Source organism: Pseudorasbora parva, chromosome 8, assembly GCF_024679245.1.
Source record: "Pseudorasbora parva isolate DD20220531a chromosome 8, ASM2467924v1, whole genome shotgun sequence".
In the NCBI taxonomy this organism is placed as follows: Eukaryota; Metazoa; Chordata; class Actinopteri; order Cypriniformes; family Gobionidae; genus Pseudorasbora; species Pseudorasbora parva.
The window spans coordinates 10062277-10089904 of record NC_090179.1 but is presented as its reverse complement, the minus strand read 5'-3'; the positions used below and the strand labels follow the sequence as shown (position 1 = coordinate 10089904).

General features: G+C 39.6%; 1 protein-coding gene and 1 pseudogene across 2 annotated transcripts; both read left to right on the top strand.

The window, feature by feature from the left end:
- The first annotated feature begins 722 nt into the window (after nt 1–722).
- Nucleotides 723–27628, top strand: rinl (Ras and Rab interactor-like). Of its 2 annotated transcripts, none has more exons than XM_067450068.1 (13): nt 723–1057; nt 2848–2906; nt 5127–5255; nt 5608–5767; nt 11789–11897; nt 13351–13423; nt 13686–13774; nt 13901–14001; nt 19648–19870; nt 22695–23306; nt 24774–25091; nt 26104–26235; nt 26770–27628. In XM_067450068.1, the coding sequence occupies exons 3-13, from the start codon at nt 5209–5211 to the stop codon at nt 27189–27191; spliced, it is 2286 nt and encodes a 761-aa protein (XP_067306169.1). In that variant the 5' UTR covers nt 723–1057; nt 2848–2906; nt 5127–5208; the 3' UTR covers nt 27192–27628. The 2 variants fall into 2 exon arrangements, with proteins under 2 accessions (XP_067306169.1, XP_067306168.1); XM_067450067.1 differs by lacking the exon at nt 723–1057 and adding an exon at nt 1935–2156.
- On the top strand, nt 17394–17510 carry LOC137085599 (5S ribosomal RNA; annotated as a pseudogene).

Here is a 27628-nt window from a genome sequence, read left to right as displayed (position 1 = left end):
ATATGACGCGATTGACAGGCGACTCGCTCAAACGCTATGCTGAAACGTCCCGGTCCTTGCTTAAAATAGCAATTTTCTCACAATTTACAAATAGTTGGAAACATTTGGAATATTGTAGGTACTCAACTGAACAAAATATATAACACTGGCCTAGTGGATTTTGCATATAATACTGCAAAGTACACCTTTAAGTGAGCTCTTAACACATTATACTCCATCACGTCTATTGCAGTCTCCTTGCCAGTTGACAATACCTAGAATTAGAAAATCATATGCAGGGGGTCGATCCTTTTCCTATTTAGCACCTAAACTCTGAAACAGTCTTCCTAGCATTGTTCGGGGAAGCAGTTTAAATCAAGACTAAAAACACATCTCTTTATGGCTCTTTAACTGGAAGTCAAATATAAACAGGTCATTTCCATTTACTATGTATTTTTTTTTCAAAGTCATCATAAATTTTAAAAAGCACATTCCACTAATATTTTATTCACCATAAAACTACTTAAATATTATGTGTAATATTGTTACCATACTTTTTTAAAGTAGATACTGTTTAATATTTTTACAGTGTAGATACGTGTAATGAAATTGTGTTATTAAATTACCAAAACAAAGTAATTGTTACATTACTGAGGTAAAATGTGTAATTTAATTAGTTACTAATCATATTAAAAGAAATTGCTTTGCATTGATAAGTAATCCAAACCACATTTATAATGGCTAACTTAAAGGGTTACTTCAGCAATTAGCATATGGCATTGTGTCAGTAGAAACCCTGGAGTATATTCAAATGATTGTGCCCCCCTCCTCCTCATATCCCCCTGAGACAAGAGATTTATGCATGTTATTTCTGGAAAAATTCCTTCCATGAGGCAAATATCGTCAATTTGCGCCATCGGAGGAATTGTTGGCCAGAGGCTAAAGACTACAGCCAGCAGAGGGAGCCATTTCTGCATGTTTTTAACTCACGTGTGGGGGATGGAGATCACACTCACAGCTCAGCTCGCAGCAGCAGCCTCAGGCATTCATGTTTAAACGGTGCGGCCAGCAGAGCAAAGTAAGTCTTTCAACTTCTCAAACTAATTCCTATGAAAGTTAAACTTTCAAAGGCATGAACTGAAAATGCGCCAGACAGAACATGCGCTGTGAATCTATGCCAGGGACGCGTTTACCTCAGCTCTCATCACGAGCATGACTGTCTATATATCTGACTCCTGCAGCGTTTTGGGCTGGGAGACTCCTTCAGCGGCTAAATCACATATTGAACAGACACGTTTAGTTTTTAATTGTAGTGTCTGTTCTCTAACTGAACTGAATTTATGAAAATGAATGCGGTCGCGGTGGGAAAGTGATCGGGATTCAGTAATCTAGTAGCGGTGGCTTTGGGAATGGTCTAGGAGGGCAGCAATGCATTCTGGGAATTGTTGTCTTTCATCCCCATGAGACAAAAATACATGTTCTGTCTTTTCTCAGTCTAGAAAGCACCAAATTAAAAAATAATTTCACATTTCTCCTACATTAATGACCCATTTTAAATTATTAAAGTACTCCTTTAAGCAATTACATTTCCAAAGCAACCTAACACTGAATGTATGTGAGACTCAACACATTCTTTCTGTTGTGTGACTGTGTGGAATTTCTTTGAATTGTCATGAATTTAATTCTACTTCCTGTTCCTGTCATTCAAATTCAACTTCCTGTGGGGCGGAGTTAATTCAATTCAAATTCCAAATCATGAATTGAATGGAGGCCAATTTTGAAATTCTGAATTTTGCACAAGCCTGCTGTAACACTCATAGCTATAATCTTTCTGCTCCATCCTACTTTCACTTGATTTTTTTTTTTTCTGTGAGGTTTACCACAATCATGAAAGTAGGTGGAGCTTATGGTGTGAAAGACACAAAGGGCATCCTCAAGAGTTCTGTCACTCTTATCAAAGCTGATAATGATCTTTTTAGTCTGACTGAAATTTAATGTTTAATATCACATACCAAAAGTGAATCTCACTGGTGACGTGACTGAGAGCAGAGCATATTCGTAATGAGGAGACTTGGTTACTTCACACGCAAACTTGCAGTGGGTGGAGGTGTCTGTAGCAGCTTTCAGAGATGTTCAGTTTTTTCTTCATGTAGGAGGACATTTTGAAGACACCACATGTGAGTTTAGCAAAGACTTTTGTTTGCATCATTGCAAGAGTGTTACTTTAAATGCATATTTCTTAACTTATTTGTGAGACACAGGACAAAACAGGATTCATAAGTGAAAGAAAAATCTAATTTATGTGCTGAAGCCTACCAAGGAATTACTGTTGCTTACACTTTTGAGAGCAATCACGTGCTACTTCCATTTTTATATAGAAATAGATATAAAATAATATACACTGCAATGAAAAATATTTATTATAAATGACATTAAACATGGATTAAGAATAAACTAAAAAGACAGACTGTCAAGACTATTAGTTCTGATTGATGACAGCTCAAAAGGCTGACAAAAATTATAGTTCGCAGCACATCAACTAAAAAAATAGCAGTGTTGCATTTTTTCATAAACATAATCCACTAAAGATGACTAAATGCTAAAAAATCTACATAGACAAGCAATCACACCACTAAATACTCAACATTCAATGTTTTTGTAAAACTCTGGACATTTTTTTACTGCAAAAACATTTAAATGATTGATTTATGTCTATATGTATATGCTTGTATTTGTTAATGTGTGCAAGGTCAGTGTGTGAGTTTACAGCACTAAAACTAATTTAACGGTAGGCTTCTATTTCACTGAAAGATTTTTTTTTTCACTCAACAATTCAAAATAATTTGCACTCATTGTTTATTGTCACAGGAAACCCAGCAATGTGTCTCCCAGCTGTCAAACTAAAGCAAACGCAAGAAGACCAACATGTGAGCGAAATGAACTATTTTTCCTTTCATTATCCATTTAAAAGTAAATACTGTGCCAGTTTGGTATAAAGACAAATTTAAGATATTTAGACATCGGAAGGACTGGCGTAATGGGATCCCATTACATCATTCTTTCCGACGTTACGTCTCAATCCTCTCCTTCAGGGAACAAGAGTAACATATGTAACCGAGACAGTTGATGTTGATCACTACATAATTTCCATATGTGTGTTATTTTAATTGTAGCACTTTTACAGTTCTGTTTATTTTAGTAATTGCAATAACTGGTTAATAACCTTAAAGGTGCCCTAGAATGAAAAATTGAATTAACCTTGGCATAGTGAAATAATAAGAGTTCATTACATGGACATCACACGCTGTGAGTCTCAAACATCATTGTCTCCTCCTTCATATGTAAATCACGTGAATCAAAAATGCCACAGAAAAATAAGTGCTTCTCAACATAACGCCAACCGTGACGCAAGCGTTGGGAATCATTTATATGCACTCCCCCAACATTTGCATCTGTCCAAACATGTTCATTGTCAAGCGGAACTGACGGAGCCGAATCATCGGGACTGCAGGTAAACAAGACACTTGCGGATAGCAATGGTTGAGGTTTATTATAATCGGATACCACAACAATTTATTTCAAAATCGTTCGTTTGTTCGGCACATTTCAAGCAAGCTTCGCTCAGCGTCTTAAACTGAAGAAAGGGGCGAATATATTCCTGCAAGCAGTAAGTAGTGATTTATTCACTTATTGACTAGGTGTTTCTTAGAGAGACAGCGCTATCTAGATGACGCAAGATGCTAATACAGTAACAATAGGAAACTCCAAGTACCATACAAAACTAAATAGTGTGTCTAATGACAGGTTTATATTATTTAGTATTACAAAATACAACCGTAGATACATTGTTTACAGATCGTTCACTCGATCCTTCTACCAAACATCACCTTTACCACCATATAAGTTAAAACGAGTCATTTGACAAGGCTATTCATTTTGCAAAAATATAAGTTATATTTTTATATTTTAGAGAACTGAAGTAGGCCTATGATGTTTTCGCATGATTGTATTTCAGAGAAACGTTACATCACAGTCACTGCGTAGCCTACATTGTGACTAACGTTATATAAACAAGTCTAAAATGTAGACTGAATGACACAATTTAAGCAGAACATCTCAAATGGAGATTGCTGAAATGCAGCTTACTTGTTTATTGGTGTTTTCAGATCATCCGCGCACGAGAGAGAGCTTACGTGCATATGGTTGCCAGATTGGACATGTTTAGGTAAAACACCGGATAGTATACGTGTTTTTTTTTTACAGAAAAGCTCTGTTTTGGGGATTTAAATGACTGAAATCTGGCAACCTCAAACACGCGAGCTCTTTCTCGCGCGAGGATGATCTGAAAACACCAATAAACAAGTAAACTGCATTTTAACAATCTCCATTTGAGATGTTCTGCTTAAAGTGTCATTCAGTCGGTCTGTGTTCTGTCAGGACTGTCAGGACTCACGAGACGCTTCACTGAACTGCTGTGAGCTGCTGAAATAAGCCAATCAGAGCAGAGCTCAACATTAATATTCATGACTCTTCCAAATAAGGCAAAAACAGAGCATTACATCCTAGGGACAATTTATAGGGTTGTAAATGGACCTGTAAAACTCTATCTGGACAATTTTTGCCCTTAAATAAGACACATACCCTCTATGTAGATATCAGAGAACAATTTAACATATTGTTTCAACTCATTCTAGAGCACCTTTAACCTACTAACCCTGAACCTATACTACTAAACCCAAACTCTACCCAAGTAGTTACCTTATGGGTGAGTAGTTTACACTGTAATTGCACGCACTACTGTAAAGTAAAGAGCAATTGTTTTAATGACTATAATATTATTCTAAAATGTGATAAATAGCAATAACGAGTAACAATGAGCTGGGGTGCTGGTGTGGTGATTTCAACATGCTGGAAGTGGCCTCTTTTTGTCACAGCACATGGCCGTCCGTTTTCAAAGTTGTATATCACAGATGGAACTCCTCCCCTAAATATGAAAACTTTCAGACTTTAGATTTCACTGCTGATAAAACGCGTTCAACTATTAACTAGGAACTATGACAAAGAGAAAGCATATGACAAGACGTATGTGGGAGAGAAACAATATTTCATCCATTTTTTTCTTTTTTATTATTTCCAAATATCAACAGGGTTTCAGCAACATAGTTAAAATGGAAGACCTTGTGCCAGAACAGATTTCCTGAGCAGGTCCACGGCTCTTCTGTTGGACCAATGATGATGAAAGAGTCAAAAGATGAATTCACAACCAGTGGAAACAGGTGAGAAATAAGCCAAGTCAAGTCAACTTTATTTATATAGTGCTTTTACGATGACGATTGTTTCAAAGCAGCTTCACAGTGTCAAACAGGACAATATTGCAGCAGAATCTGATTTGGCTGTACAGTCGTTCTGGAGAAAACAGTGATGTTATCAGCTTATTTTAATTTATCATATAGCAACAATGTGGGACGATCAGTATTATAGTTTATACAGTTAATTTAGTAATTCATTTTATTTGTATATTTAGTTGAAAACTTAGATCTGATACAACCATTATGTTCTTTTTTATTTCTAGTAAAGAGATTATTGTTTATTTGCTGTTTATTCAAGCAGCTTTTTTATTTCTCATAGAGAAAATGCTGACAGTGCAGTACCCAACGGGGTCTCCAGGGATCCAACAAAAACCCTGAGTCTACAGCAAAGTTTACGCTTGTGTCAGGAGGCCTGGGGTCCCAAGAGCCCGTGGGATAGACACGGGGCTCACGCTGCTCTGTGGGGCAGACCTTCTGGGGTGCGTGCCTTTACTTCCTTTTTAGCAATGCTTGCTTGTTCAGTCATTCAGCTTACAACAGTAAGTTGTGTAAACCCTAAGGTGCGGTTCAGACAGAGACGCAGGTCAGTGGAACGGAAATAAGCGCAAGGTCTAGAGATGCATCTTTTAATAAGTTTAACTTCTTTTAAAGGGGTGATGAATTGAGAAATCTTTCCCTTGAGCTTTTGAAAAGAAAAGCTTTTATTGGCGCCAGGCTCAGAAAACGATCGTGTTCGCATCTTGAAGTCATCGACTGACGAAACACGCCTCTACAGAATTATACGCTTGTGTAATTCAGTCGCCCCGCCCACAGACTCATCGGATCACGCTAGCCAGCAGCAATAAACATGCCGAAGAATATAGCAAGATATTGCACTATTCCTGGTTGTGGAAGAATACAGTTGCTGCATAAGCTTCCTTCGGATCCTAATATTAGGGATGTGTGATACTTCATTTATTTTTAATGAAGTTCCAGCTGACGTGGGGAAGCCATTCGTATGTTTGCTTCATTTAACAGCAGAATCGTTTGCAAACAAATCTCAGGTCGTAGATTTGCAGACATTTGATATTAAAACACAATGCAATTCTTCTATATTGGATCCAACAGGAATGGTGCAACACACTTATGTGAGTAAAACGTGTTTTTATATGTAATAGTACTCATTGTTTTAGATCGTTTTGCTTTAGATTGTTTTGCTTATGTGTACGTGTTTAACAGAACATAGCTTTAGCACGCTGGACTCGTGTGGCCTCATGGGTTTACATGCATTAGCCAGGGCTCGCAAAGCCCAACGCCCCGGGGCTGTGTGTTTTCCAGACGGGGCTACCAAAACGGAAGCCCGTCGGCAGGCTAATGAATCTCATAATATTCCTTTCTTGTTCTGCTATTCTCTCTCTATTGCATGACATTTGAAGGGCGCGTGCGCGCATGTGTGTGTGCGCGGTTCGCACTTATATCGACCGATCGTGCGGTCTATGTAATACAAAAATTATAGTCCAATCAATCATGGGTCGATGAGAAATAAATCATTGTGTTTGTTTGATAAAGACTTACTTGAATCAGTCCGGTTGCCGCTTTAATAATCCCTCCCTCATGTGAACTGAACTGACAGGGGCTGAAGCTCATTAAATATGCTAATCTTATCTAATTCTTGCCGTGGGCATTTACTTGCAAGTCTCCAGTGCGGCACGCCCATCAAAACCCAGCGTTCAGGAGAGAGCCTCAGTGTAGAAAATAGCCTATTACTTATTAGATATGATGTTTTTGAATGTAAAAACCACACAAACGTCATTAGTTGACCTCAGACAACAGTATAATTTTTTTTTAAAGCCTGTTCATGACACCTTTAACTTGAGCTCTGCATTTTAAGAAAGCCGTCCCATGCGAGAGACGCTGCAAAAGATGCGAGTGCGACGGTTAAAGACATCCGTCTAGCGCATTTATTTTGAGAAACACGGTGACTGGAAAACCGTGTTCTCTGTGAACGGTCCCCAATGTTGTCAATAATAAAAACAGGCAAGTACTTTTAGTGTGACTTGAAATCTAACTCATAATTCAATCATTTGCATTGCTTGATTTGTTTTGTCTTTTTCTTTTTTTATTCCATAAAAGTTAGACTTTAATTATTAAAGGGATAGTTCACCAAAAACTTGCACATAACCCTGGATGTAAGACTAAACTTGACATAAACTGTTACCTTGTCCCTCAAATCTGGTTGATTTCAATGTTGTTTTAGGATCAACAAAGATGTACTTGGTGAAATCATGTTCACCTATTAATACTTTTGTTTGTTTGTTTAATAAACCGTCTTAATAAAGCCATTTAGGTTTAGTCCTGTGAACTTATTGCGTTGCTAAACACTGGGGGAAAGATGTAAGGCATAGCATAACCTGTGCTTAATGTGGAAACAGTAATAAAGGCTTAATAATTATTTAGCCTTTAGTATTATTGATGCTATTTTGTAATAGTTATTGTGGGAAGACACTGTTGCTTTTTTGGTGAACGTGGACCCTGTTTAATAAAAGCCCTTTCTTTGTCTAAATGCATAGTTGGAGCGTAGTTTTAATGCGCATTATTGGGGAGATGTAAATTTAACAATTGACTTATGGTTGTTTATACCTGCACCATAATAAAAATATTAAAAAAAATCATCTTGGTAAGGTTTACTAACCTAACCAGCACTATGACCACTATAAGTTCAGTAATGAATAAACTACCGTTATGTTGCTGACAATTGCAGAAGTAGAGTTAGATAAGAGTGTAGAAAGCATGATTGCAAATATACTTAAGGAGAGGCTGAAAGAGAGAGAGAGCTGAGCACTGGTGTCTTAAAGGACCACAAGATAGTAAAGTAAGATAAAGGACCATAATATTGTAAGGTGAGATCTATTCTACAATTTGTGTAAGTTGTTATTTAAAATATGTTGATTCAGAATGGTGGAAAGGAGCATTATGCAATGTTAATTTGTTTATTGCTTTTGCTGGTCTAAAGATTTATTTCTAGTTTTTCAGACTTCATTTTAATCTCAGCTTTATCCTTAATATATCCAAGGATCCAGCGTTGTACTTTTTAGAAGTGTCGGTAAACACTGATAGTCTGTGAACGATACGTCTATATTCCCACAAACTCTTACTCTGTGTAATTAGTGAGTGATGTTAAAATGATCAAAGATTTCATTTCACTTCCTCTGTGGTCAACACGTTCCAAACAAGGAATCTTGTTTTTTATATTTTGGGGATTATATTTTAATGACATATTGCCTGTGAACATTGTTAGCAGCATATTCATAACTGGTTTCAATAAGCTAAATAAACTCAAATAACTTCAGTAGCTCTCTCTATCATCTATTTTTGGATTTTTTGGCACCCAACTCGTCTTTCTGTGTGTGCGCATTGACTTCCTCTTGAGAGAGTGCTTACCCACAAAGTGAGCGTTTCCTTGATGTCAATGCTGGTTGTATAACTTATTGAGACTCATCCGTATGAGTTCTCATCTGCCAATGATACAATATTCTCCACAATATTACAGTTTTTCAATCCTCATTGCTCTCAATATAACCCACATTTACATTTACATTTAATCATTTAGCAGACGCTTTTATCCAAAGCGACTTACAAAAAAGGGGAGAGCAATAGAAGCAACGAAACAGACAAGCCCAACAACCTGTAAGAGCTGTAAGAAATCTCAATTAATTAGCACAGTACACAAATTTTTATTTTATTTTTTTATTTTTTATAGACATCTACAACAAAAACTCATGTACGCAAAATACAAAACACTGGATTTTGATAGCTATGATAACAACCCATTAGGACAAAGGCTGTTGCCCCAACTGTTGTCGTTAATGCAGATTCAGTGGCCCAATGGGTTGGTTTTGTATGGCATTCTAGCTAAACGTGCAGCAATAGCCATCTACAACAAAAACTCACGTACGCAGAATACAGAACACTGGATTTTGATAGTTATAACTATGTAACATACCCGCCTGAAGGCACAAATCCGGATGAGAGACGTAGATATGATCCAGGAGTGTGCGCTTTTGGTCGTTGCTGTGGTGATCAGTAAGTGCTATTCTGTATTGGTCAAGTGCAATTGGAAAAGATGTGTCTTAAGATGTTTTTTAAGAATGGCTACAGACTCGGCAGCACGAATTGAGATCGGCAGGTCATTCCACCAGGTGGGAACGGTCCAGGAAAATGTCCACGAGAGCGATTTCATGCCTCTTTGGGATGGAACCACGAGGCGCCGCTCACTCGCAGAACGCAAGCTTCTGGAGGGTGTGTAAGTCTGAACAAGTGAGTTTAGGTATATTGGTGCAGAGCCAGTGGTTGTTTTGTAGGCGATAACTAGTGCCTTGAATTTGATGCGAGCAGCCATTGGCAACCAGTGCAGTCTGATGAAGAGAGGCGTGACATGCGCTCTCTTCTGCTCATTAAAGAGCACTCTCGCCGCTGCATTCTGGATCAGCTGCAAGGGTTTGATAGTGCATGCTGGAAGCCCAGCCAGAAGAGCATTACAATAATCCAGTCTGGAGAGAACAAGAGCTTGAACCAGGAGTTGTGCAGCCTGTTCTGATAGGAAGGGTCTAATCTTTCTAATGTTGTATAAAGCAAATCTGCAGGACCGGGCTGTTGCAGTAATGTGGTCAGTGAAGTTTAACTGGTCATCAATCACAACTCCAAGGTTCCTGGCTGTCCTTGATGGAGATATGGTCGATGAACCAAGCTGAATGGAGAAATTTTGATGAAGTGCTGGGTTGGTTGAGAAAACAAGTAATTCTGTCTTTGCAAGATTGAGTTTAAGATGATGCTCTTTCATCCAGTCAGAAATGTCTGTCAGACAGGCAGCGATACGAACACTGACTGTAGGATCATCTGGTTGAAATGAGAAGTAGAGTTGAGTGTCATCAGCATAGCAGTGATAGGAGAAGCCGTGTTTCTGAATGACAGAACCTAATGATGACATGTAGAAGGAGAAGAGAAGTGGTCCAAGGACTGAGCCCTGGGGAACCCCAGTATCTAGATGATGTGATGGAGCAGTTGCGTGTGTAGACAAGGTCTAATTAGTTACCTGATCTGTGAGTAGCCGTAGTAGATACTAACTTAAGGTCAAATGAAGTCAGTAGAGTGCTGAAGTCTGCGGCTAGGTGTTTATCAAGATGGATGTTGAAGTCGCCAAGCAGAATCAGTGGAGTGCCATCCTCAGGGAAGCTAGAAAGTAACACATCCAACTCCTCCACAAAGTTACCGAGGTGACCTGGAGGACGATAGACCACTACCACATGGATTTTAACAGGGTGAGTAATCGTGATTGAGTGTGATTCAAATGAAATGGCCGGTAGAGATGGTAATGGATCAAATTTCCAATCATTTGAGATAAGCAAACCAGTGCCCCCACCCCTCCCAATAGGCCGAGGAGTGTGTGAAAAAGTTAAATTGGTTGAGAGGGCTGCAGGAGTGGCAGTGTCCTCTGGTTTAATCCAGGTCTCAGTTAGGGCCATGAGGCTGAGCTGAGAATGAGTCCCAATAGATGAAATAAAGTCTGCTTTGTTTACAGCAGACTGGCAATTCCAGAGACCAATTGGAATAGAGAGTAAAGTAGCAGAGGATGTTAGGATATAGCGCAAATTATTAGGATTGCAGCGTCTCATGCGTACAGAGCGTGATTTACGAGTGCTAGTAGTTATAGTTGAGATTTGAAAGCACATGGTGAATTCAGATCAGAGAAAAGGCCAGATAGGAATTAGAAAAGATCCGAACACAAATAATGAAAAGGAAGATGATACTCAAGTGCCTTGCCGGGGTCCTTGCTCGGGTGGAGTTGCACAGGGAAGAGTTGAGGTCTTTACACTCGTCGGTCTTGCACAGGGAAAAGTTGAGGTCTTTACACTCGTCGGTCTTGCACAGGAAGAGTTGAGGTCTTTACACTCGTCGGTCTTGCACAGGGAAGAGTTGAGGTCTTTACACTCGTCGGTCTTGCACAGGGAAGAGTTGAGGTCTTTACACTCGTCGGTCTTGCACAGGGAAGAGTTGAGGTCTTTACACTCGTCGGTCTTGCACAGGGAAGAGTTGAGGTCTTTACACTCGTTGGTCTTCACACAAGGAGGGCTTCACACTGCCGCTTCCGCTGCCGCGGACTATCACGCTATTTATACTCACCTGAGTATCGTTATTGAAAGCAGCTGGGAACGCCCCCAACAAACTCACTCCCAACGTGGCAATGACCAAACAAATGCTAACTCAACAAATGCTAACTCCCACACACACCGTGAGAATACACCAAAACTAATAATACACACCACTGCACTACACAGACACACTTATCCAACAACAAATGAACAAACAATCAAATGAAAAAAGTTACAAACACTTACAGAGTAGTTGTCTATCAGTCAATTAATTGCTCACCTCTAGGTTGCTCAATTAATTGCTCACTTCTAGATAACCCTTTCGTTAAAACTTGCATAACAGTGAAATAATCAAAATGTTTCTTTACACAGAGTTTCCTGGTGGTCCAAGGGTCTTTGTCTCAAGACCGGCTTCTGTGCGTGTCTGTAGAGGACAGCGGGGAACCGGTCAAAGAATTCCCCATCATAACCACTGGAACAGGTACTCAAAAACTACTTCATCCTTGATTGAGACTCAATCAAAAGTCAGATTTCAACATGAAATCAAACATTCGATCATGTTCTCAACTCATGTTGTCAACTCTTCCAAGATCAATATCTGAGCTATGCTGTCCATATTTTATAGCTGTATACTATTCCTGTTTATGCTGTCAAATGCTTGAAACTGATTGGTTAATGAACGCTGTGCAATTCAGGCTAAAGTATTTCCAGGCAGGTTGGCATTACAGTCACTTCGCCAAATGATTCAGTTCTTTCAAATGTCCTTACAGCCGACAACAGCACAAAAACCAAAACCCACAATGACAGCGACCACATCTGCTCTCTCTCTCTCCTCTCTCTCTCTCTCTCTCTCTCTCTCTCTCTCTCTCTCTCTCTCTCTCTCTCTCTGTCTCTCTCTCTCTCTCTCTGTCTCTCTCTCTCTCTGTCTCTCTCTCTCTCTCTCTCTCTGCTCTCTCTCTCTCTCTCTCTCTCTCTCTCTCTCTCTCTCTCTCTCTCTCTCTCTCTCTCTCTCTCTCTCTCTCTCTCTCTCTCTCTCTCTCTCTCTCTGTCTCTCATTCTCTCTCTCTTAATGTGTGTATTCATTTTCTAATAATTCAATGGCTGGATTCAATTAATATGGAAACTTCTGCCACTGAATACAATTTTGTAACTTTTTGTGTCACAATTCTGACTTTTTTTTTCTCGCAACTGTGTTTACATCTTGCATCCCCATAAAATGATATATAAAAATGGGACAAATGGGTCAGTAGTTGTATTATGGAAGCTTGTTCCTGCCATGGACAACTTTTTGTTCTCAGAATTGTGCGATATAAAATGTCACAATTGCATGTTATAAATTGAAAATTATGAGATAAAAACCGGCAACTCTGAGAATTATTATTATTTTTCCTCAGAAATGGACTTGCGAGTTTATATCTCACAAATCTGAGATAAAAATTAAAAAAAAGTTGCATGGCAGGAACAAGCTTCCATAATATCAACTACTGACCCATTTGTCCCATTTTTATATATAATTTTATGGGGAACATCCATCAAAGCATATAGCTAAGTTTCCTGAGATATGAAAGAGCGACCGCAGAGCATTTTATATTTTGCACAAAAGGAAATGAACAAGATGTCATTCTGCCAGGCATGATGCGGATGTAAAACATTGCAAGTTTTCTACATTTCCTGTTACAAACAGACATGGGAAGTGCACTCTTGGAATCCATGTGCAAATAGTTTATGCTGTGTACAAGTTCAGTAAACTCGTGTGCACTGTAGTTCCTTCTCCATTTGTGCATGCTGTTCAAATTGACATCATGAACACTGCAGCCTTCCTCTTTCCTCATTGCATCCGTGTTCTTTTGAAGTTCACGACTAGTCTGTCCAGTTTCTCTGTATGACTCACAGTGCACGTCGGATTGAGTTCTCATGTCTTTTTTCCCCCGCAGCGCTTCAACTGAAAACATCACACCTGGCTTTCCCTGATCTCTTTCAGCTGCTGCACTTCTACACACTGAGCAGGTGCAGATGACTTATTTTAATCTATTGATAAGGTAGAACGTCTGTTTAGCTTGATAACAGGACTGTATCTCAGGAAGTAACACTGCACCGCTGTATTAGATAGTAAATTGTACTATATTCTCCTATGGCACAAAGAGTTGCAGAGAAAGTGAATTCATAATCTGCTTTTTTCTTTTACGCCAAAGTTTAAAATGTGTGTTAAACCATACAAATAATGCATTGTAACCTTATCTGGCATTTGATCCACTCACTTTTCTCTTAGGGATGTTTTACCTGCCTGTTTGTTGGTTCCCTCGTGGGTTTACACCTTTATCAATCTACCAGATCATCTTGTTCCTCTGCTTGGTCCAAGTTAGTGCTTGCCCTGTCATTCCCCATTCTCTGTACTACACTATAAATCTGCTGTTATGTCAGTCAGACATAATTATGTCAGACTCTCTCAGTTTAAAGGTTTTTGTGTGTGTGTTTGACTTTCAGAGGCCTGGCTGTGTCCCTCCTCAGATCTGCAGGCTAACAGCATGACTTCAGAAACACAGGACACAGAGGAAATGCCAGAAACAGTCCTGTGCACGATCCAGGTGATATAGAGCTTCTACTTCTGTAATGTTAGTTTTACAATATTTCTTCGGTATTAAATATGTAAAATGAGCTTGTGCTCCATTTTTATTCCAGATTCTGATTTCTGAATTAAAATTGTATTAAAGCCACAGCATGTTATTTTTCGCCACTAGATAGCACTTATTCAGAACAAAGGTGTAGCTCGATGACACCTTAATTTTGCATAGCTTTTATTATGCCGCAAACGAGCGCTTCCGCTTTTCTTGATCATGCGTATGTGGGGTAACGCAGTGCTGTTTTATCATATTAGATACATTTGAATGCTTTGAAAGTTGTTATATAATGCTACTCTGTGTGTTTATTGGGCGGCTATTATGAGACACTTGTTCACACTGCAGTGAGATATTAGGCATGGTAAAATAATGATTTAAAGTTATAAAAAATCCAAACATCTGTCTGATAAAAAACATAATAAGGGGTGGTGAATTGAGAAATCAACTTTCCCTTGAGCTTTTGATATATAAAAGGTCATGGTACTATAAGAATATCCTGTACGTTTCAGAGCTGAAAACTTCCTTTTTAGTCAAAGAAAAGCTTTTATTGACACCAGGCCCATCGTGCAACGAACATTTTGCTTCTACAGAACGTGTAATTCAGTCGCCCCGTCCACCGACTCATCGGATCACGCTAGCCAGCAGCAAAAAACATGTGGAAGAAGATAGCAAGATAGTGTGGAAGAACACAGTCGCTGCATAAGCTTCTTTCGGACCTTATTATTAGGAATGTGTGATACTTCATTTATTTTTAGTGAAGTTCCAGCTCACGTGGGGAAGACCATTTGTGTGTTTGCTTCATTTCACTGTGGAATCGTTTGTAAATAAATCTCAGGTCAAACTGGGTTTGCAGACACAATGCTTTGCTTCTATATTGGATCCGACAGGAATGGTGCAACACTTATGTGAGTAAAACGTCTTATATATTTTATATGTAGGCCTAATAGTAGTCCCGGGGCTTTGTGTTTTCCAGACAGCCACCAAAACGTACACTCGTCGGCAGAAATTCTTTCTTGATCTGGCGTGTGTGTGTGTTTGTGCTTATATCGACTGATCGTGTGGGCCATCAAATTAATCACGGGTGGATGAGAAATAAATCATTATGTTTGTTTGATAAAGACGTTTACGAGCCCTGTGGTCAAGAGAATCATTCTGGTTGCCGCTTTAATAATCCCTCCCTCATGTGAACTGACAGGGCCATAGATATGACAGGAGCTGAAGCTCATTAAATATGCAAATCTTATCCAATCCTAGCCGTGTGCGTTTACTTCCAAGTCTCCAGTGCGGCACGCACATCAAAACCCAGCGTTCATCAGAACGCCTCAAAACCAGTGTAGAAAATAGCCTATTACTTATTAGTTATGTTTTTGAATGTAAAAAACTACACAAACATCATTAGTTGACCTCAGACAACACCTTTCATGACACCTTTGAAGCGTCTTTGGTTGTTTCCATGGTTTCTTCAAAGTAAAGGGTCTGTATCCTGGTTAAAATTGTTTATTTCTCTGGATTTAAACCTTATTGGAAACATTTTGGATGTAAACGTCTTTATCTAACAAACACAATCATTTATTTCTCATCCACCCATGATCGATTGGACTATTATTTTTGTATTAAATGGCCCGCCCGATCGGTCAATATAAGCGCAAACCGCATGTACGCACATGTGTCCTTCAAATGTCACGTCAAGAGAGAGTGTATAGCGCAGATCAAGAAAGGAATATTATTTCACTATTTAAGATTAATGCTGACTGGTTTACGTTTTGGTAGCCCGTCTGGAAAACACACAGCCCCGGGACATTGGGCTTTGCGATCCCTGGCCTGGCCCAGTCCAGCGTGCTAAAGGTATGCTCTGTTAGACACGTACACATAAGCAAAACGATCTATAACAATGCAATACTATTACATATTAAAACACGTTTTACTCACATAAGTGTGTCGCACCATTCCTGTCGGATCCATTATAGAAGAATAGCATTGTGTTTTAATCTCAATATGTCTGTAAATCCAGCATCTGATACTTGTTTACAAACGATTCTGCTGTGAAATGAAGCAAACATACGAATGTCTTCCCCACGCCAGCGGGAACTTCATTAAAAATAAGTATGTGTATAAGTATCACACATCCCCAATATTAGGATCCGAAGGAAGCTTATGCAGTGACTGTGTTTTTCCACAACCAGAAATAGCGCAATATATTGCTATATTCTTCGGCATGTTTATTGTTGTTGGCTATCTAGCCCAAGCCGATCACCTCCATGAGTCGGTGGGCGTGGCGACTGAATTAGACGCGCTGTAGAGGCGCGTTTCGTTGCGCAATGAGATGCACACACGATCATTTGCCAAGCCTGTTGTCTATAAAAGCTTTTCTTTGACTAACAATGAAGTTTTCAGCTATGAAAGGATATTGTTTATCATATTACCATGAACTTTTATATATCAAAAGCTCAAGGGAAAGATGATTTCTCAATTCATCATCACTTTAATCCACAAATCTTATATATTGTGCCTTACAATTGAAGATCAATAACATGAAAAGTTATAGGTTGTTTTAAGTTTTCAACTTGTTTTAGAAAAACGTTTGTTATACATTACATCACTTTCTTTTTGTAGTAACAGTAAATTATGCATAATTCCAAGCCATAGCATAAGCGCTAACCCTTAACGGGTACACGTACATGCTATTAATTAATATTAATTAGTTCTTTATTATTATATCCTTATTATATTATACAATTTATGTCCTTTATTGGTCCTTTATTATTCCAAAGACACCCTGAAATAAAGTGTAACCAAAAGTGTAACCACATTTCAAAGACTGTTTGTCTTGTTCCCATGAAATGAAGAATAACATCTAGACACTGACAAAAAGTTATCATTCATTAAACCAAGACTTATTGAACGTCGTATTTTGAGTGCAAAGTCCAAAAATCAAATTATGATGATAAAGGATGCTTTAATGTAAGAAACCTGTGCACGTGACTGATTACATTACACTTCATGTTTTTTATAACAAAGAATTGGAATATATTTTATTTCTCTTTGTACTTTATATATCAATATGGTACAAGATTATGCTTTTCAAATTAGTGTCGTTTGTCACACTAATTTGAAAAGCATAATCTTGTACCATATTGATATATAAAGTACAAAGAGAAATAAAATATATTCCAACATATATTCCAATTGAGTCAAAAGTAATGTAAAAGTAAAATTCAGATTATATTAAAAATATATCTGATTACATAAAGATAAAAGTCTGATTATATTACCTTACATGTTTAGTGTAATGTAATTTGGAATCAGTAACTGATTAAAAAAGTAATCTATGGACAAGGAAGTTGAAATTTACCACCACCAGCAGCAGCCATATCACCCTGTAGCCCAAGACTGGTTTCCCACTGAAGCTAAGCAGGGCTGAGCCTGGTCAGTACCAGGATGGGAGACCAACTGGGAAAACCAGGTAGCTGCTGGTAGAGGTGTTAGTGAGGCCAGAAGGGGGCGCTCACCCTGTGGTCTGTGTGGGTCTTAACACCCCAGTGTAGCGATGGGGACACTATACTGTCATAAGAGCACCGTCCTTCGGATGAGACATTAAACTGAGGTCCCAACTCTCCGTGGTCGTTAATAATCCCAGGATGTCCTTCGATAAAAAGAGTAGGGGTGTAACCCCGTCATCCTGGCCCAATTTGCCAATTGGCCTCTGTTCTTCATGTCCTCCTAATCATCCCCCTATTCTGATTGGCTTCATCACTCGGTCTCCTCTCCACCATAAGCTGGTGTATGGTGAGCGTTCTGGCGCAATATGGCTGCCGTCGCAGCATCCAGGTGGTACTGCACATTGGTGGTGGTTGAGGAGATTCCCCTTTCGATATGTAAAAGCGCTTTGAGTGCCTAGAAAAGCTAGCCTGGATGCCAGCCGAACTTAGCCCCGCCCACAAAATTTAGGGATCGGGCAGTTCGGTCTGGCCTTGCTCCATAGAGGAGTAATTATCCCCGAACAGAAACTGTTCGGACCAATGAGATCCTCAGGGCGGGCTTTAGACGATGACGGACAGATGATCAACAGTAACGTAATCATGCACGTCATCAAAGGGGCTTGGATTATATTTACTCGAATCCTAAACGCAGAGCTTGTTTGTATCTGCATGCACCTTCACTATTTCTCTCAGAAATGATGATCATGTTGGGTAAGTACTCTGTGTATCATTCAATTATTTTATTTTTTTACAACACCGGCAAAGATCGTTTATTCCAGCGTACGTGCAGACAGGGTTGCCAAGTTTTTACAACAAAACCCGCCAACTACTAGCCCTGAACAATAGCTTCTCGGGGGGTTCTCCGGGGGAAAAATGAGTGTTATTTTGGCAAGGTTGCCTTCTAAAATTCACACTCATGGGTCTATATATCACATAATAGTCGCTTCAACCTGCGGACATAGAAAACAATCCGCGGAAAAAATGCGTACTTGGCCACTGTGGACATTTGACAATGCGTCGCTTCGTTGCTCTGATTGGTTGTCGGTCTGTCCAATTGAGGTCTTTCCTGGTTCGGTTGAAAAACGCCCCATAATCACAGCCCAATGGAGCAGTTTCAGACTCATGCTGCGTCCCAATTCGCCTACTTATACTACGTCCTAAAAGTATGTACTCTTTTTGTGAAGAAAAAGTATATACTTTTGAGTGTGTAGCAGAAAAGTATGCAAGCTTCGGGACATACTACTTCGCCATCTTTAACGGACTCTGTCGCTTAGTTACGTGCATCCCGTCACCGTTTAACTGCCCTGTCAATCATCTTCAGATTCGTCACAGTTCAAATCCTCCACATGCAGTTTAATCTCCTACCGTATCGGAGAGAAATGTAGCCGCTCGTTGATCTGCCATTTGTGGGTCTTTAATGCAGAGACTCTCCTCGTGTATTTGCAGTTTAAATATTATGATGCATTTAAAAGTTAATGGCCAAACATGTCATTACAAAAGTTCACAATTCTGCTGCAGGTGAAATATAATGTGACAACACTGAATAAATATATTTTTGTCAGGTTAAATATTGATAGTTGGTCACTCAAACCCCTTTATCTAAACTTCTCTACTTAACCGCCGGACTCGCACATCCGCCATGTTTGTAGTTTTTAACGCTTTTTATCCGCGCTTGTAGTTCTAATCGAATCCCCATACGACCTCGCAGTGGGTTGTGGGCAATATCAGCCGTTTGAGTGCCCATCGATTCATACTTCGAATTCGGACCGGAAATAGCAAACCATCCGGGTACCTTTGGAATACTCTTTTCAACATACTATGATTTGGGACATACTAATTCTATTTTCGAATACTATTTAGGATGGATAGTATGCAAATTGGGACGCAGGGTCATATTCTGACTAGAATTGAGTATGACCACGTCAGACTATAGAAAAGCACTATATAAATGTAACAAATTATTATAATTTTTTACCACAACAAATGTGTCCATTGGGATCTATTTTAATTTGGGATTTGTATTCATTTTCTTCACTTGTCCAGTTGGACCACAATGATTGACATGCGAGGCTATATTACATAGTCTCCAATTGGAGAAGTGATCTTCAAATTATTTCTGTTTTTGGAAATGTAGGTTACAGCCGCCAATGGTGCAATGTGCTTCATCAATCCCTTATACCTTCAAGAGCACGGGGATGATTGGCTTACTCATTCTTCAGCCAGCCCAGTCAATCGTCCAATCGGCTTGAGGCGAGACAAGAGGTTAAGCACCACAAGATCATGGGAAGGGAGAGGACTGAAACAGAGACCATCTGCACTAGCCAAGGACAACTCTAGCAGTTTTGACTATGACAGAGGTAGCGGTGGACTTTCTTTTCTTTTCTTTTTTTGCTTTAGTTATGTCATTTCAACCAATTCGAAATGTGAAATGTATAGATATTTTATGAAAGAAATTGTTTACTTGTTGTTGAGAGTGTGTTGACAGACTGTCTTTGAATGGCCGAGATCCAGAAAATCAGCAATGAAGGGGCTTTGATAGTTACAGATTTGAAAAAGAAAAAGGCGGGGAAAAGAAACATTTCTGCACATAAAGACAAAACGGTTCTAAATAGAACTGTTACTACGTGTCAACAACCTTTAAAGAACCCTCTTTTTTTAGAGTGTACTGCAGTCCCTGACAAAAGTCTTGTCGCTTGTGTACAAATTGACCTAAAGTGCCGCTGAAATATATTTCTAATCAAGATTTTTTTTACAAGAAACGGCTCATTTTAATCCCACCAGCTTTTGTGATAATGTTTCAGTGAAAAACTAAACTTTCAAAAAGTATTCTAATATTCACAGCTTGGTAAAGCCCATTAAGTCAATTTTTGCAAAGACATAAGTGTTGTCACCTTGTCATATGAGCTTCCCCTGTGACTAATAATGGATCAATTAGGTCTCAAGTGTGTATAAAAAGAACCCCAGTACACTAGACCTTCACATCAACTGCAACTAGACCTCTGCAAACATGCCTAAGAGTCACCCTGAGACTAAAGTTTTGATTATCAAGAGGCTGAAGACCAGATCCACTGCTGATGTGGCAGTCACCTTCAATGTGTCTCAGCGTCAAGTACAGAGGATAAAAAAAAGATTTGAAGAGACTGGAGACGTTTTTGACAAGCCCAGGTCAGGCAGACAACTGCTCGAGAGGACCGTTTGTTGGCTCGCAAATCCAAGGCCAGCCCATTTTCCACTGCAGCAGAGCTCCACGAGACCTGATCACCTGAAGTCCCGGTGTCAACCAGAACAGTTTGTCGGATTCTGTCTCGAAATGGCCTCCATGGTCGAATCAGTGCCCAGAAGCCAGCACTAAACAAAAGACAATTGAAAAACTGTGTGGCATTTGCCAAGGCCCACAGCCTGCTAAAAGGATGGACGCTGGAAAAATGGCAGAAGGTGGATTTTTCAGATGAATCTTCTGTTGAATTACACCACAGTCGCCGCAAATATTGCAGGAGACCTACTGGTGCCCGAATGGATCCGAGATTCACCCAGAAAACAGTGAAGTTTGGTGGCGGAAAAATCATGGTCTGGGGTTACATCCAGCATGGGGGTGTACGAGAGATCTGCAGGGTGGAAGGCAACATCAATAGTCTAAAATACCAAGAAATCTTAGCTACCTCTTATATTCCCAACCATAAAAGAGGTCAAATTCTGCAGCAGGACGGTGCTCCATCGCATACTTCCATCTCCACATCAAAGTTCCTCAAGGCGAAGAAGATCAAGATGCTCCAGGATTGGCCAGCCCAGTCACCAGACATGAACATCATTGAGCATATGTGGGGTAGGATGGAAGAGGATGCATGGAAGACGAAACCAAAGAATATTGATGAACTCTGGGAGGCATGCAAGACTGCTTTCTTAGCTATTCCTGATGACTTCATCAATAAATTGTATGAATCCTTGCCAAACCGCATGGATGCAGTCCTTCAAGCTCATGGAAGTCATACAAGATATTACATTTGGATCTCACAGCACCACAACTTAATTTGCTGACATATTTTTGTATTTGCAGTAAATTTGTTCAATTTCTGTATAGGCGACAAAACTTTTGTCTTGCCAATATTTGACCTTTCTGTCTTGATTAAATGATAAATATTTTTTCTGTGAAAATTATTTATTTCAGTGCATTAATTGAAGTTTCACAAACTAATTTCGGGAGAAGCACGCGCAAACAATTAAATCTAATTAAACACAGGTGGAGCAGGCTCAGATAATTAACCCAATTGGAACACAAGAGGAGCACATTAAACTAATCAGTTAATCAATGATAGGAGGTGTATATAGACAGCCGATTTACCTTCCTGTCATTGGCAGTTTCTCAGCATCCCACCACCACCCCTTCTCCGCACTTACTTAAATCAAATGCTATAAATATCAAAATAAATCACAAGTTGCAATCTAGTTCTAAACTATCCATGTCGGGGGGGGGGGGGGGGGGGAGCTATTTCTAACACCAATGAATTAATTAAAAGTCAGGTTAATATCAGGTATTTCTAGAAAATAGATAAGCGACAAGACTTTTGTCAGGGACTGTATTATATTGGTTTGAATGAGCTTTTATTCTTATATTGTTTCGTTATATTCAATTTTAAAAAGTTTGCCAATTTTATTTGTTTTAAATATTTCATAATTGTCACTTTTTCCCTTAAATATTTATATTTTGAGTTCATTTTAACTACAAATAATGAAAAATCATTTGAATAGTTTTAGTTTTATCAAAGCAAAGGAGCGCAAGAAGTGCTGCACAGGGTGTAAAGTCTCTGTGCTCTTTGGTTATTAGGGAAAATTAAGTCTAAAAGCAAAAGTAGTCCAAGGCACTCGATGGGTGTATTGAGAAAGAAAGTTTCAGTTTTAGTCAACAATAATAGCACTGATTTCAAGGAACCAACATACAATAGCTGGTTTTCCACAGTCGGGGCAAACATTTCTTGTTGCTTATCCGTTTCATTTTGTGTCCAGCCGCTATAAAAGGGGTTACACTTTCCTCTGTGTTCCTCTGACTCAAGTTGAAATATAATAGGAACTGTTCCTAACTGCTCGGCCCGGTGAAAAAGCAGCTAATGTATATTTCAACAGGATGTGCTGATAAAAACAGGGCTGTTAGAAAGTGCTAGTTCATATCTTTTTTTTTTTTCAAAGGGTCATTTGAGAAGAGTCCAGTATCTCCATCTACTCCAGGCGGAGTAGTGCTTCGAAGGGCGAGTGGCACCAGCAAGGAGGACCCCCTAAAAAGAGAAAGCACAGACTCCATTCAGAGCCCTCTCCCTCAGTCGCCCCACCGCGTGTCGTGGATAGAGGACAAGATATGGCTGAATTCCCCAATTCCTTCCTCTTTGCTTCACCCACCCTGCTTAGAGCTGGACTCGCTGTCAGTCAGCAGCATAGAGGAGGAGTCTGAATCAGCTTTAAGCCCCTCTCCAATGCTACCTTCGCCCCGCTTCCATTTGGCAGATAAGATGAAGAACCGCCTCTCTGCAGTGGGTCAGGCTCTGGGAGGACTTGTGTCGCCACACCGTAGACTGAGTAAACGTGTTCAGGAGATGTCCGAACGGAAGGGTGGGGCTTTTGCAGAGGCTGTCAGGGGATTCGTAGAGCAAACTCTTGCGAGTGGAGACGCTCCTGGAGTGAGCTGCACCGAGATGCTGCAGGAAGTGCGTTCGTCTCTCACTGCTCTGAGGGAAATGCTATTTGATTGTCCAGAGATCCAAAGCATCACAGACAGCTTTGGAGACACTTCGGATTTTGAGCTGGGTATGACCAGGAGATGTGTTGGGTAAATCCGTTGGGTAGTGAGTTTTCGGCATGCAATGTAATCAGAAGAAATGGATGAAGTATTCTATATTCTTTTATCAACAAATACAATTGAATGTAACACTTCATTTTATTAGTCCACTTTAAATATTCTAATAACCATTAACACTCGCCAACCCACCAAATGCAGGTGTATTTCAGCAGTGGCGTGTAATACAGACGCTCCTACTAGCCACTTTGACGGGTTGAATTTGATATATAATATATATACATTTTACAGTTGTAGTCTTTTAAAAAGGCTTCTGAAATAATAAACTACATGTAATGTAGTGTTGTCCAAAATATAGATTTTTCAGTACATACTGTATCAATACTGAAATATTTGAAATGCTTCCAATACTCATTTCCCGCAGAATAGTTACACGACACCATCTGCAATTTCTCGCTCATCTCTCCGACAGCGAGTGACACACAAACCATCCTCCCTTCACTCACTCTTTTATTTACTCAGGATTAATATTGTTGGTGTTACAGGGCTTGAATTTCGGCATGGGATTGAGCATATTGTGGCATAATTTTATGCAGATTTTGAGCTCACACCCAAAGTGAGCACACTCACAGCCGCCTCTGAGTACTAAATTGAGTCCTTTTCCGCTGCTTATTGTTCAAACACACAAAACAATGTCAAAATGCAGGTCTTGGCGAGTATTCACGTAAACACAGTCAAGTTTTAAGTGAACGTAAACATTTGAGAAAGAAAACGCATGTGTAACAGTATAATGGATCCGTGCGTCTGCTCTTAAAGTGACAGCAGCCTAATATACCTGCTGACAAATTATGAGATAATTTTAAAAATATCTATATGGTAGTTATTCCCCATGGTATCAATGTCAAACTTGTGGCCAGTGAAAATGCTGAGTGGCTAGTAACTTTGGTAAACCACTAGCCACAGTGGCTGGTGAGCAAAAAAGCCCTAGTACTAACTATTTAAAACTTTGCAACTACATGTCAACTAGCAGTCATTAGACTAACAGTAGTCTGTCTGCTTAATATCTGAATACACTTTATTTTGATGCTCCTCAACAGACATTAGTAACTTTGCAACTTTCACATCAACGTTATTCGACAAACCCTAACAGTCTACTAATATTTGAATGACTGCTATTTGACATGTAGATGCAAAGTTACTTATATTTAGTAGAACGTCTAAAGTGGACCATCAAAATAAATTATAACCCAATTGAATTTCTCCATTCTCCAAAAGAGTTATGCCTACATAATGAAGGAAAGATCTCTAAGGTCACAAAAGTTTTGCAAGCATATTGTTTTGATTCTTATTTTTCAATAAATAAAATGATAAAATGGTGCTACAGTACACACAGCAAGAATTCTATATAATAACAATTCTATTATTCGCCTCCACTAAACCAAATGACTTCACAAATCTGTTTTTTTCTCTGCCCTTAGATGCTTTGCTGGAGCTTGCCTTACATAAAGTAGCTTTGAAGCCAGTTTACACTCACCTTTACGTGTATCTAAAGACAGCCCGCAGGGATGATGGCACTCTGCAGCGTTTAGAGGCCAACAAGAGCACACTGGAGAACCGGAGCCTGGAAGAGCTGGAGGGAGCAGCGGGGGCCGGCGTTCCTGATTCCAGCATGATGGAAAAGATCCAGCAACGCTGGACTGCAATGCATGAGGCCTACTCGCCTAGTAAAAAAGTTAACACCCTCCTCAAAGTCTGCAAGAATATCTACCACAGCATGAATGCTAATGCTAAGCCTGGTGAGTGAAGTAGACTAGGCCTACTGTAGAGACACAATACATGACTAACTCATCCTGGAGTGTCTGCTGAGCCGTGTCAAACAGAGGTGTCTCCTCTGAATTTGCCTCACCGGCACGTCATCCTCAATAAACCCATCTCCGGCGCGACGACTCCGATCTTTCAAGTATTCAAACTCTTGTGTAATCGACGCACCATCCTCAATAAACCCATCTCTTCCGATCTAGACCATGCATATTCTGATCTAATATGATTTCTATCCTGTAAGGTTGCCAGAATAATAATCGTACACCGTGTGTTAATAGGCCAGAGGAGAACTGGCACCCTGACTGAGTCTGGTTTCATGCCCTGATGGAGTTTTGGTTCCTTGCCACTGTCGCCTTTGGCTTGGCTTGCTCAGTTGGGGACACTAAAATTTCGATCAAAGTTATTCAACTAAATATCTAAATAAAATCTATTTATTAGGTCTTAATTAATTCTATAAACTATAATACTGATCTGCCAACATTGTCGCTATATGATAAATGAAAATAAGCTGATAACTTTGCTGTTTTCTCCAGAACGACTGTACAGCTGAATCAGTTTTTGTTGCAATATTGTCCTGTTTAACACTGGGAAGCTGCTTTGAAACAATCGTCATTGTAAAAGCACTATATAAATAAAGTTGATTGATCTTCCTCTAAACTTGCTCTCTATTTTTATACTCCCCAGTCCAGTCCTTTGCCGAATAACCAACAATTTCACACACATTGCTGGGTAGCTTACTGATTTCATATAAAATGACAAAAATTGTAGCTATTAACGTAAGCCATTACATTACACATTTAAGGTAATATAATCAGACTACTTGTGGATTACTTTTAGATTACTTTTGACCTAATTAGGTTATCACATTGATTTGAATGGGATAATCTTGTACCATATTGATATAAAAATACAATGAGGAAGTAAATGTATAAATATTGGTGCCATTAAGTTGTAGAAGATTTAAATATGTTATTTGTTTCTTGTCAGGAACGGTTTTCGGGGCAGATGACTTCCTGCCCTGCCTGACATGGGTGTTGCTGCGAAGTGATGTAGCTATACTACAGGTCGACACTGACTACATGATGGAGCTGCTGGACCCCATGCAGCTACAAGGAGAGGGTAGGGATTACACACACATTCAGACGCATAAACAATATTTACACCACTAGTTTAATGTGCAGTGAGGTCTATAAGCAAGCATGCACTGCAAAAAAATGCTTTTCATACTTAGTATTTTTGTCTTGTTTCTAGTCCAAACATCTAAAAATTTGTAAAACAAGAAGTATTTACTGGACAAGCAAAAGTAATTGTCTTGTTTTAGGAAAAAATAACTCAAAATTAAGAGAGTTTTTGCTTAAAATAAGCAACATAATCATAGAAATGTTGATGTAAGAAGAGCGTTTTTTGCAGTGAGTGGGTGTACAGCAATCAGAGATTCTGAAGAAACTCATAGGGATTTGGGAAAACATGAACATAATAAGAATGTAATTATTTTTCTAAATGTATTTGTTGCTTGACAAACTAAATTTATTGCATTACAATTTATCAGTTCAATAACCAGCAATGGAGTTTTGGCCCATGAAGGGTGTAGTAGTTCAAGAATTGACACCCTGCAGTGTATGACAGGCTTCTCTCCCTCTGTCTTTCCCTCAGGTGGCTACTACCTTACGTCTCTCTACGCGGCCCTTTTTTACATCAGCAGCTTCCGGCCTCGTCTAGCAAAGCGGCAACTCAGCGCAGAAGCACATAAGTCTCTCAGCCAATGGCACCGCAGACGCACACTGCACGGCAACCAATCGCGCTGCAGCAGAAATCGCAGGACCATACGGAGGCATGGCCCGCCGGCTGGAGGCCGAACAACAGCAGAGGATGGCAACTCTTTAAATGAGAGCACAGAGTCCAGCAGTCTGACTGACGTCCTGCCAGCCACCCACAGCATGCAAGAACCACTCCAGGGTTTGGATGAAGAATTAGAGGCTGTGAGGGAAGAAGAGGAGGGAAGTGCAGGACGAGAACAAACACAGTTACCAGAGACGTTGGACCTCACCCGTCCCAAGAGAGCTGATGGAGATTAAGGGAAATCACAGGATCCTGAATTAACCAGCACAGGGTATCAAAGAACTTAACATTTGACTTATTAGTGATGCTTCTGAAGGCAAAGTCAGTTACCCAAATGATACCTCAAATCAGCTTAATGCGATAAAATGGGTTAGAAATTCCCATAGACTTACTTTGATATTAGAGGACATGCTCCAGTCCCTCCCTCAGAGACTGGGGGGTCTTTTTTCACATTTGCCAATGAGGACCCAGTCAGAAAACCCTAGCAACTGCATATCAACACTTTAAAAATGACTGGATCGCCCTGGCAACCATCCACAACATCTTGGGCAAAGCAAACCATTTTCATTCAACAAAAAAATCTATATAAAAAGTATACGTTTTTATTTTTTAATAATACATTTCATTTTTCAGTATGATTACTCATGAACATGTTATGACAAAACAAATTGTG